Source organism: Ptychodera flava, chromosome 3 (assembly GCF_041260155.1).
Source record: "Ptychodera flava strain L36383 chromosome 3, AS_Pfla_20210202, whole genome shotgun sequence".
In the NCBI taxonomy this organism is placed as follows: domain Eukaryota; kingdom Metazoa; phylum Hemichordata; class Enteropneusta; family Ptychoderidae; genus Ptychodera; species Ptychodera flava.
In genome coordinates, this window is record NC_091930.1 from 50313342 (window position 1) to 50326379 (window position 13038).

General features: G+C 36.7%; 2 protein-coding genes across 2 annotated transcripts in view; one reads left to right on the plus strand and one right to left on the minus strand.

Annotated features, from left to right (window-relative positions):
* The window catches only part of LOC139130230 (uncharacterized), a 41107-nt gene extending 33313 nt beyond the window's left edge, over nt 1–7794 (plus strand). Inside the window, exon 4 of the mRNA XM_070695980.1 lies at nt 6465–7794. Coding sequence (XP_070552081.1) covers nt 6465–7255 — 791 coding nt within the window. The 3' untranslated portion in view covers nt 7256–7794. The remainder of the gene's footprint in view (nt 1–6464) is intronic.
* The window catches only part of LOC139130231 (uncharacterized), an 87058-nt gene that overhangs the window by 21075 nt on the left and 52945 nt on the right, over nt 1–13038 (minus strand). The gene's annotated exons all lie outside the window — the stretch shown is intronic.

The window sequence follows — 13038 nt, forward strand, 5'->3', positions numbered from 1 at the left end:
GATTTTTCATGTCTTTGGACCATAACTCAGACATCCTTGAACTGATTCTGTTTAAATTTGGCACAAAAGCAAAAAATTATGCCCTTCATATGAACAGCAATTTATTTTGTGATATGATCCAATATGGCCGACAGGCGGCGATTTTTTTACGATTTTGTCATGTCTTTGAACCATAACTCAAACATTCTTGAACCGATTTTGTTCAAACTTGGCACAAAGGCAAAGCACTATGGCATATATATGCATGTATCAATTAACCTTGCGATAGGATCCAATATGGCTGCAGAACTGCCATTTTGTTGGAATTTTGCATGTCTTTGAAGCATAATTCAAAGGTCATGACACCCATTTTGTCCAACTTGGCAGAAGATCAAGCACTATGGCACACATGTACATGTCAATTTACTTCGTGACATGTTCCAATATGGCTGCCAGATGGTAATTTTTTCCAATATCGCTGCCAGATGGTCATTTTTGGATTTTTTCATGTCTTTGAGGCTTAATCATATGCAAATATTCCTAAACCAATGTTGTTGAGACTTGGTACAAAGATAAAGTACTATGGCATACCACAGTCCCTCTATCCACCGGTCTGGAAACGCCTATTGTAAAAGGTGTCAATCACCTAGATCGCACAGCCGAACCGCGATATAAGGGCCAGTCACGTGATAATGCGTAGCTTGGGTTTGTCCTGCATGCCACAGTCCCCAATTGTGTGTACGCTTTTCTCGAATTTTCGCTGTTTTTGGCTCTATTAAGTGTTCTCTGCGTCTATCTATGACACGAAGACAGAAATTATCATATCCTGAAACCGGTGTGTGTTTTTCGTGATCCTTATCCCATCGTAAATGATGATAGTGTGCGATAATTTCTAGGGTTGACCGCTGCAAGTGTGTTGACGTACGTAGCACAAGCAACGGCTGGAATCACACCGGAAAATTTTGGTCCCTTTCTCTTGCAATGCTAGTAGTCAGTGTCTCCAAATATGATCTAAGTATATTTTCTGTGTAATATTCTGTGAAATCATGTCTGTTAACTGAACAGAATAGGTAAGACAACTGCAGAAATACATGTAGATTTTAGTTGTGTGGTCGCACATTTTCCCATGCAGCGTCAATATGGCGAACTCTCGATACGTACGCTCGCTCAGGCACGGCTGGAAAAACACCTGGAAATTTTTCGTCCCTTTCTCTTGCAATGCTAGTAGTCAGTGCCTCCAAATATGATCTAAATATGTTTTCTGTGTAATATTCTGTGAAATTATGTCTGTTAACTGAGCAAAATAGGAACGACAACTGCTGAGAAATGCACGTAGATTTTATTCGCATATTTTCCCATGTAGCGTCAATATAACTCTCAATACGTACGCTCGCGCTCAGGCAGAGTAAATACCTTTTACAAAATGCTATCATATCAACACAATAAGTTTGGTAATGAACTACTCAGCTGTCGATGTTAATATTCAGCTGATTTTGCCTGTCTTCTTGATTTCGGGCAATAGTCCATGACACTTGCGAACAGTGCGTGCCCATTTTGTTTTTCGATCGTGATCATAATGCAACCATAATGTGTGGTCCCTTTCAAGCTTTATCTAGAGGGGCAACGTTACCCATTTAATGAAAAAATAAATTGTTTAGTGTTTCTAAAGGGAACAAGTTGTAATGTTTTGTGATATTCTGAAAATAACAACCCAAAAACGTCATGTTTTTGAACGATCACATTGCGGCTGTCATAGGATCGTAGGGTAGCGACATCGATATAACGGCCAGTTGAACATTGTCAGTGTCCTTTGTTTAAGGTGTGAATCGTGTGTTTGTTCATATCACAGAGTGTCACAAAGAAACCAGCCACGTTTCCGGACCGGTGGATAGAGGGACTGTGGGCATACATATGTATGTCTACTAATTTTGTGCTATTATCCATATGGTCAATATAGACAGCCATTTGATTTCAATTTTGGTGTTATTTTTTCATGTCTTTGAAACATAAACATGGATCACTGTCCCTCGATGGACTGATTTTGTTCAAACGTGATACGAAGATAAAATACTATGGCTGCATTCTTGTGCACATTAATTTGTTTCATTATATGATCCTAAATGGCTGATTACAACAACATACCCGATCCCATACCATTTCGAAAATTCCACCAAACCATGTGTATAGTATGTGCCGTCATGACACTAGAGGCAGTGAGGGCATCCTTATGTGTGATGTAATCAAAAGTTCCTTCAGTGCTCATTACCGGCAGAGATGAGTCATTTATTGAACATTCCTCAGATTACTCTATTATGCAAGTTACAGGCCTGATGCACCCGTTGCATCAATATCAGACCACAGCTACCTATACATCAAAGATTATAACACAATGGACAAGCGGGGACTGTGTCATCAACGATGACTTGTTATACTTTAACGATGGCTCAAGGAAAATACAACCTTCAAACATTTCAAAACTTCAAAGCATATCAGGCCAGAATCAATATATTCTATGATCCAAAAGATTGACAATTTCAAAGCATGCTCCTTTTTGGTCAATAGAGAAGCAAGTTTAACATATATACCACATATGAAAGCCATTGGATGAGTTTTAATCAATGATGATAGCATTTTGGTGAAAAATAAGGAATGTTGCAAAGTAATTGGTATGTGCAGGATGTGCAAATTTCAGGAAGTATCAGGGTTTGCTCTGGCTACTCAAGCTGATTAGCCTTTTGGCTAATACAGTGTGAACACAAGTAGCCAGATTTTTCTTTGAGAGGTGAGGTCAAGGGTCACACACATTCATCTCGAAGGGTCAAAGGTGATATCATTAAACACTCAAGAGTAATCATAACCAAATATTTCAGAAGTCTGCCACTTTCTCATCATCATATGTATCCTCAGTGCTGCTTTAATAGTTCAATAAAAAGAGTGCTTCGTATCAAAATCATGCGTGACTATTGAACACCACTTGAACTTTGAAGTACAAAAAAATACAGAAAAGAGAAACATCCTCAAGATCTTCATGAACGTGGCATGGCATGCCATGATCACTAGTACTGATACTGATACACGTCCGTGCATGGCCAAAAGACAGCAAAACTCAGTAACAATTTCCGAGCTAAGTAAACAGTGTTTTACTAAGCTGTTTCAAATCAAACTGGTTTGCACAATCCCTCGCTATAAAAGTGACATTTTGGTGACATTTCAGCTTGAATCATACCTTGAAATAAAATATGAACGTGAAACAAAGACATCATGTATGCTGCCGTTCACGTTCAAGAGCATGGTTTGAACCCGTGAACTGGCATGTGCATTGGCTGCACGTAAAAGCAACTCTACTTTCCAAGATCAAACGGTCCGTGTCTTGTGAAAACAACAGCAGAGCAGTGAAAATTGTAATGGTCACCGGTAAAAGCTCTTCACAGATGAAAGGATGATCGCTGAAAACAACTGAAATTGCATGTTTAGACTATGACAACCTCCCGGGAAAACAGGACAGCGTGAACGTGAACAATGGCGGACGTCACTGAAGTGGGACTATTCTATTTAGGTAACGGGGACATTTCGGAGGGGCACAAGTACATGTATACGTGCCATTTTCCTCACGATACTATCACGGGAACTTCGATGTCCATTAGTTTCTTTGATCTGAAAGTAATTTTACCAACTTGTACGACCCATTATACTCTGAAAACAGTGGCGGGGCTTATACTTAGATGAGTACGGTGTACTATGGAGAAAGACTTCCAAGAAGTAAAACAAACACCGCAATGCAACTGAACATCGTAGAACAAAGTGACCGAACGTGCAAATTTTGAGTCGCCAGTCTGGCGATTGTTCTGACCGTCTGAGTCGCCAATGAGTGAATCAATTCGCCATTTTGCCGTCTGGCGAGCGGTAGCGCGAACAGGAAGTATACTACACACTGCCTGGAATTACAACACATTCTTGATGTAGACAGTATTGATACCATGTTCACATCACTCAGCAATGTCTTTATGAATTGTCCATTCCCCTTTGCTCATAACTGATATAAATTAACACGTAAATTAGTGAGATATTTCAAAGTGAAGAGTTGTGTAAACCTCCCTCCACTAGTCACTGAAAATAGTCCTGTATCTTTGTAATGGGATGACATGGGAAAAATCCCGATGAGAAAATACGCAAGTTGTACTGCAAAATATGGGAATTAAGGATAAAAGAAATCTATGTATCAAAGGTATTCCAAGTCATCACTGATATTGACACAGCTTACTAATTGCATGTGGGGTTAATTTTCTCTTCACTTCTGATGTAGGGAACATTGATCATTCTCATGGTTTCACTGAGGGAGCCAACTTTGAAGAATATTTTTGCTAAGATAGGGGGCCCTTTCAGAGAAGCACATCAAATGAAAGCTGATAAGGTGCTACATATCACAATCACATAACTGATAATTTTATACACCTTTGTGTGTTACTGGATTCATATCATTTTTCAGTGAGCTGTTTCTGTTTTAGAGTGAAAAGCAGTCCCCTTGATTATTGCTTTGTTTATCAATTTGATCACAGTGCAGTGATGTCAGACTGTTGTGTAAAATATGTGGAGGCACTGTTATAAATCAAATCATCAAAGTACATGAAACACTATAAATATTAGGAAGTGCAAGTGACAACAGCTGTACACTTTTTCAGGGTTTTGATATTCCGCATCATCCCGTGTCCTCTTGCTTCACTAACAAAGGAAAATGATATGGTGATTAGCATTCACTTTGCATAGTTTGAATTTAACTCCACTTCTTATGGTAGAGTTGGGAAATACAGGGAAATTAAGGTCAAAGGTTAAAAAATTATAAATGAACCAGTTTTTTTTTTTCAATTGTCCACAATTCTTTCAAAACATGCCTCCTACTAAAATTTATAAAGTATCAGAAAAGTAAAATCAACTTAGCTAAAATTAACTGGACAGTCAAAAGAATTCTCTTGTGGTTCATATCCTTCATTAAATCATCACCAATGTCAAGATATCTAATATTAATTATGCAAATCAGTAATTAGTACAGACATATAAATTCACCATCCGGAGAAACACAATAATCCTGCTTTGACCATAACAAGGAATTCATGAATTTGTAGGGTATATAAAAAAATTCTTGAGTTATTGTCTAATTTGCAAAATTCATTAATTATGCAAATTACTAACTACTGCGAATATGAAATAAAGAAGATAAAGACAACACTACGGCAACAAACTTGAACAATTCCACAAATTTACAGAAGATTACATCAAACAATTCCCTTGATATTGCTTAATTATGTACATTTATTAATTATACAAATTAGTAATTACAGCAGATGTATAATTCCCAGGACAAAAAACAATGGTATGGCAATAGCTTCAGCAACAATTCCACAAAATTGTAGCATATTACATCAAAATGTTATTGAGCTACAGGCTAATGACCTAAATTCATTAATTATGCAAATTAGCAATTGCCAAAGAGATGAAATTTACTGGACGAAAGGGAATGACACTACCATTGGAGATACAGCCTAATTACCTAAATTCATTAATTATGCAAATTAGTAATTACTACACAGACAAAATTCACTGGACCTAAGGCAATGACATGGCCATGACTTCAGTGACAATTCCACAAAATTGTAGCATTTTACTCTAATCAATTATGGAGATAAAGCCTAATTACCTACATTCATTAATTATGCAAATTAGGTATTACAGTAGCGATACAATTCACTGGATCGAAAGCAGTGACATTGCCATGACTTAAGAAACAATTCCACGAAATTCCAGCATTTGACACTTAACCATTATTGAGATACAGCCTAATTACCTAAATTAATTATGCAAATTACTAATTACTAGAGAGCTAATATTCACCTGACTCGATGAAATAAACACTACAATGGGTTAAGCAACAATTCCACAACGTTGTATTGTATTACAAAAAATCAGTATAGAGATACAGCCTATTTAACTAAATTCATTAATTGTGCAAATTAGTGATTATTGTACAGATAAAAGTTACTGACTTAATGCACTGAAACTGCAAAGAAGAAGTAACAATTCCACAAAATTGTAGCATTTTACACCAAAGTATTATCGAGTTACAACCTAATTACCTAAATTCATTAATTATGCAAATTACTTGATCAGACTAATTCTAATTATTACCCAATCTCAGGAATGTCAAAAGTCATTGCCATTACTCAATTGAACAACTACATGTACTAACACGTACAAACACCTGAAATTGAAAAAATATGTTGATGACGAGACTAAAAGGTTTGTTTACAGGTGTGATATAATTAATTATTGAAATGAGGAAAATTTTTAGCATTTTAATATTTTTCTTGATGAGATTTTTTCAAGAAATTGTCACCTTCATGTCAAAAAACCATGTTTCAATGGCAGTACTATTGTTTTATCAGCTGTTGACCTTTGACCTACATTTGCTTATTTTTACCTTACACCCAAAGGTACACCACTGTCCAACACTGTCAGGGTTTTATTGTCCAGAGATGGCAAGAAATCATCAGGAGAAGTCTTTGACCCATGGGGATTGACAATAAACCAGAATGGACATGTAGTTGTCTGTGACTATGGACGTAGTGACCAGTCTGGCAGTGTGAAGACGGTAACAGCAGACACTGCACAGATTCTAACATCTGTCACAGTTCATGGCTTACCTGAAGATTTCACACCACAAGACACAAAAATGGCAGACAATGGTGACTATTACACAGCGGATGGCGGCAACAAATGCATTGTAGTGAGTGATGCAAAGAGTGAAGTGAAACAAACAATAGCAATGGGTAAACTGAAAGACCCCACTGGTGTATTTGTTGATAAAGACAGAAATGTTTTCATAGCAGACTACAGTGCAGACTGTGTAATCAAATGTAATGGAGATGGGGACATTATTTCTAGTCAACAACTCCGTGGGCCCTACTCTCTGACCATGAATAGCAAATATCAACTCATAGTGTCATGTCGTGATGTAAAGTGTATCTATGTTTTGGACAGTAATCTTGAAATATTGAATCAATTTGGAAGTGATCACTTAGTGTATCCATATGGAGTTACAGTTGACAATGCAGACAATATTTATGTGACAGATCGTAGGAAGATAGTGAAATTTGATAGACAGGGTAAATACAAGGAAACTGTAACTGTAGATGGAAACCCTTACTACATTGCAGTGCTTACAGATGGTAGAATAGTTTATTCAGATGTCAGTGATGTCACTGTCAAGGTCTTTTACAAGTAAGAAATCTGAGAAGACAGTCAATGCAAATATTGCAGCTCGTACAATTGTACAAATGAACAACCTACAAACACATCACCACCATGACTGACACAGTTTTCCTGATTTTCTCATCAAAACTCAATATTTGTCAGCCAAGTTTGGGTTAGAATTTCTCGGTATGATGTCAGGAAATGACTCCAAGTGGAATTGAAACCCTTGGATGAAATTTTGTATTTTTTTCAGAGTCAACTTTTTGTAAAATGTGAAGAAATTGTAATCCGCTTTATTTTGATGCCATGAACAATGTCAGTAATTTCATTTTTCTCAGAAACTATTCACAATTTCCTAGTCATGTTGGGCTTAGAATTTCCCATCTTGATCTAAGGAATCCAATAATGTAGAAAATAAAGTCATCGGTTGAAATTTTGTATTATTCCAGAGTCAATTTTTGTAAAATGTGAAGAAATTGTGATCAGGTTTGTTTTAAAGCAATTGTTTTGACACAGAGAATACAAATAATTTCATTTTTCTGAGAAATGTTCATATTTTCCTGGCCATGTTGGGGTTAGAATTTTATCTCTTGATGTGAAGAATTTAAAAATTATAATATTGAAGTCGTTAGTTGATATTTTGTAATTTTTTAAAGTGAATATTTGAAACTGTAGAGAAATTGTGATCAGGTTTGTTTTGATGCAATTGTGTTTACTTCATGAATACAAATAATTTAATTTTTCTGAGAAATGTTCACATTTTCCTGGCCATGTTGGGGTTAGAATTTTTTTGTCTTGATGTAAAGAATTTGAAAATCATAATATTAAAGTCATCGGTTGAAATGTTGATGTACATGTATTTTTAAAAAGAAATATTTTAATATTTCTGCAGATCGTATGATTTCTAGATTTCTGAGTTAATGTTCAGATTTTCCTGGTCTTGCTTGGTTAGAATTTCACGTCCTATTGTTATTAAGTTTATGACGTGGCAATCAAAGTGATTGTTTCAATTTTCATATTTTTTACAGAATACATTTGTTAATTCTGTGCACCATTGCAATGGCAGTTGTATTCACTGTAAACATTCATCAAAGCATCGCTGTGAAATTTTCTCATATTTGTTTTGATTTCAAGAAAGAAACTCATCAGATCTTACCTGAACAATGTCAACACACTCTGAGATTCATCCTAGTCAGAATAATGTCTTCTGATTTCTTGTAACATCGTCAGATTTATAAAACTGCAGGAGTAAATCCACACATGACATCAGGCGGCAACCTGTCAGCTGTTATTGTTTTGACTGCAGTCGAACGCTTTACTCATTTGAATTCGAACCATAGAAAAAGTAGTCCCAGACAAAATCTTGCTGCTCAAATATGAAAATGTAAGAAACCCGTGATGTAATGATACGGATACAGAAATTCATAACAGATTTCAAGACGTTTGTAATTTTCTCCTTTTTTGGAATGTGTCTTTTTATATGATGTACAACGGACCGGCTCACATTGTTGTAAAACTATTACGCCAGTACATTGGCCCTTGATAGGTGGCGCTATCGCAATTTCTGCGGTCAGGCTGGTCAAAGGTTGGCTTCAGCAGAGAATAACACGTATCATATTAGTTTTTCTATTGTGTACTGTATTATTTAGAGTTTGGTAGTTTTATGGCGATTTAAAGACACCGTGACAAGAGTGTGATTAAGACATTTTATCGGATTGTAGCCTTTTTTTCACTTTCCTTGTGCGCTTGGCTAGTATTGTATTGTATGAAACAGCTAAAATCTATGTTCATTGTTTTGAACACAGTATATACATAATAGGTTATCATTTGTTGGCTCATCGTGGTTCAAGTACTACTAACACATGTTTACCCGACACACCACAGCTGAACGTTGTCTGAAATCGAACTTTGCAATATGCAATGTAGAAATATATTGAAGTTTATGTGGTTCTTGGTTTAGTCTTTTATTTCTCACCAGTAAGTCGCTTACATACTCGTCATTTTCACACTATTTTTAGTTATACTCTAAAGGTATTTTCACTCTGTTATGGATAAAGGTATTTTCAGGCGATGATTTAATGTAGAATAATTTTCATAAACTGTAAAAAGGTATTCAGAATTATTCCAATGTAAGAACCGAGTTTTATTTTCAAATATTATAATTCTTGACATGTTCTGAGGAGCGCTATTTTGTGTTGTATTTTCTCACTGGTAAAATGCAATTTTCTATCCACAGCATGAATACACAATCAACAGTTAGCTTATTTTGATCGTCAGGTATTTCAGAGCTACATGTCCATCTTCTTGATAATGACGCACTATTGTAACTTTCTGGACTTTAATTTGTATTAAGTGCTTCTTACAGAACAGAACGTCATATATCAAATTTCAATGTCAGCCATTTATACACATAGGAACATTTTACTTCGTGAGAGTATCGATTGTTATACGATTTTTTCCTGGAAGGAGTTCCACGTTCATTGTAGCTACACAAAGTGTGCATTTCACCAAATATACCTGCAGCAGCAGTTTCTTGACTGAACTTCCAAATCGATGCACATTCTAAAAGTTGAAATATTTAACGTTTCTTTATTGAAAAGAAATGTTTCATGACATGTGACTGCTTACGTGCAAAAATTAGACAACCCTCTGTTTCGTTTGATATGTAACATTGTCGATAGAAGTACGTTTTGAAACCCTTTTATAATGTACTCATCATATTTTCACTGTAAGTTCAATTAGTAGGCCATGAAGATTCCGTGTAAAACTGTACATAATGAGCCTGTTGAATTCTAATAAAGTAATAATGTAACGCCCTCCCCTGTAGAGATTTTTCTTGAAGCTTCCCTCACGTGGTCAAGGCTTGTGAAGGTTTTGGTTTAAGATCGTACAGATCTTACGAGAAGCAGAAAGGAGATAGTGCAATACTGTTAACTAATTATTTAGTAGACGTTGAATGAGAACAATCGAGAACGGGATATTCCAGTGTGTGATCTTACATTCAAAGACTGGAGGGAAAATTACCACGTGACACAACTCTAGTTACGGGGTTGTCGAAGGACGGAAACCAAAGAAAATATTACCAAAACGCCTTTAAACAAAACCGCAGTTTATCAAAATTCAATCTTTATCAAAAAGTATTTGAAATTCCCTGAAGACGACTCGTGTTTTCGTCGATGCGAAAACTTCTGTTTAGCTTGATTGAAAGCGCCCTCATCGGTGAAGGAAAATGCATAAAACGTTGTCAGCAAACTCGAACGGTGCATACAAAGTCTTCTCCATACTGTCATTCTAATAAATGAATTACGTTCCTCTCCATTCATTCATTAATGATGGATCAGCCAGAGGTGGCAGCTTTTATGCTACACTGCCACCTTCTGAAATTATCACTTCCTTGCATTCCTTTCATGCACTACTTTCCCGCTCAAATATACCGGATAAAGTGATTTTCTCATTCATATCACCATTCGGATTTTGACGTACATTCTCATTAAAATAACAATAACCGATACTTGTCTTTTGCACTGATTCTCCTCCCGCCACAGGTTTGATTCGACATTAATATTCGTATCTCCAATGACCGACTTTTACCCATCCATTGCAAACACCCGACTTCCTAGTAATGTGTCGTCCTTTATCGCTTGCGTGAGCAGTGCAGCTGCTCGCACCGCCGGGTCGATGATCCTCATAGGCCCTCGCTTTGCCACGTCGCTGTTCCTTCAGCTTTTGTCCAGCCCGGTATTCTACCTTTTGTATTTTCTTGTTATCTTCATCATCTGAAGCTAACTCGTGGGCGACCTACTCATCTACAGTTTTACATCCGTTCTTGGACATGTCTGCCAGCTTGATTAGTTTTTGTCTATGTTTGATCGACGTAATACCTTCCACAATTTTATCTTTCGCCTGGAGATATTTCGAGTCTTCTATTTAATTGCTTTAACTGTGCTTTCCAGGTGGTCAATTACTTGCTCGTTATGCTTGTACTGCAATTCATTGCCTTTCTTTTTAAATGGTGATTCTTCAACCCACTCCATCGCCCTCATTGCTTCTAGCTGATTTGAAGAGTTGGCCGCTTGTGTTTCCTGAAGTTGATTTGCCATCGCCAAGATCCTCTATTTTACTAGTTTGTCCAAATCTTGCAGCAGTTGGCTCGACACTCTTTCCATCGAGTTGGAAATTCTTTTGTGCACTCTTCCTCGGAAAGAGCCACTATTGTTCTTGTTATTCTGGGTATTGCGAGTTGCCATCACTGAGGATAGTTATCAGCGCGAAAAATGATTCCGATTTTGATGATAACTTGGACGAACCCGTCTGTAGGCTGCTGAAGTGTTTGGCTAGACTGAATATCTAATTCCTAACTTTCCACTAATAGCTCCGTTGCCCAGCCTACACATCGTTTATCATGCCACGCGTCAGACTCATGTAGCGCGAAGACATAAATTTCTCTGTATGCTATCGAACCGCAAGAAATTATATTTCATGTTTCTGCTGTCTGTCACTGATGTCATACCGGCTAATCAGTCACCTTGTAACGTGCGTTAAGAAAGAATCGGTTTTTAGCGGGGCAGAAGTTTGAAGTACAATTTAAAATAAACATGTTTCCATGATTTGTCGCCAAGGCAACCAATGACGTCACGAGATGATTGCTACCATAAGGAGTACTGAGTTCTCTAATCTTCTTCTTCTAGAGTCTTGGCTTGTCTGCATGATGCACAATTAAGGTAAAGGGCGACGAATTCGGACGCGCACACGCTTAGAACGTTTCTGCGCAGATTTAACTCCAGCCTGCCGCAAATGGGTTATTTTGAAGAGCATGTATTTAACATCCCCTGTCATTGTTGAAATTGCGTTTTTACCTAATTTTTTGACCAAGTCTCTTAGAAATACATGTGACCTATAACCTTGTCATATTTTGACCCCTAGGAAGCTGGTTTTTATTCAATATGAGCGAAAAATTAACATTTCTCTCTCATTTACATTGCGCACATTACCCATTTACCTGGAGATATTGTAAAAAGTAGCGTGGTGACACCCTTTTATTAAAAGTGTAAGCTAAATGGTATTATATCAGGATTTTATTCGCAAAGTTTGGTCAAAATGACACCATTCAAAGCGACAGGAAGAAAGTTCGAAAATTATGTAGTGATATAATTTCGATATCGTCATTTTGTAATCGATACTTATGTTAAAATTTCTTTACAAACATCATGACAGCTACACATTCGATAGATATGATCTTAAATCTTGGTATTTATTAAAATTAACTCATTTGCTAAGCGTTTTATAATTGCTTTCTTTAGTTTAAGTGAATTGTACCATTTTTATTTATTTCTAACGACGCCATTTTAACGTCCCTTTCCATGGAAACGAGCGTGGTGACCCCCATTTTTATTCACTTTTGCACTTGCACAACTTCCAAGAATATTTGTGCAAAGTTTCAAGAAAATGACACCACAACCTAATTTTGACGTTATTCGTAGTACTTCACCTTAAAACATAGGCTCCCATTTCAAATCTGATTAAATGCCCAGTAACTGTAACATGTGACAACTGTTTTTCAGGGTTCTGTTACATTTGTTAGCAATACTTTGTAGCGGTACTTTCCAAAGCCAACTGAAATACCCAGTACACAGCAGCTTGTCTGGATTGACTGAATATCTGTGTCCTGCATTCATCGCTGGTGTTGGTGATCAAAATTACGTCGAGAATCGAATTTAGTTGTCAACAATAATTATACCCGTGATACACTGACAAGTTGCATTGACAAACAAAGTACTGGGTCTTTCGTACAAAGTATAGCAATGCAATGTATTT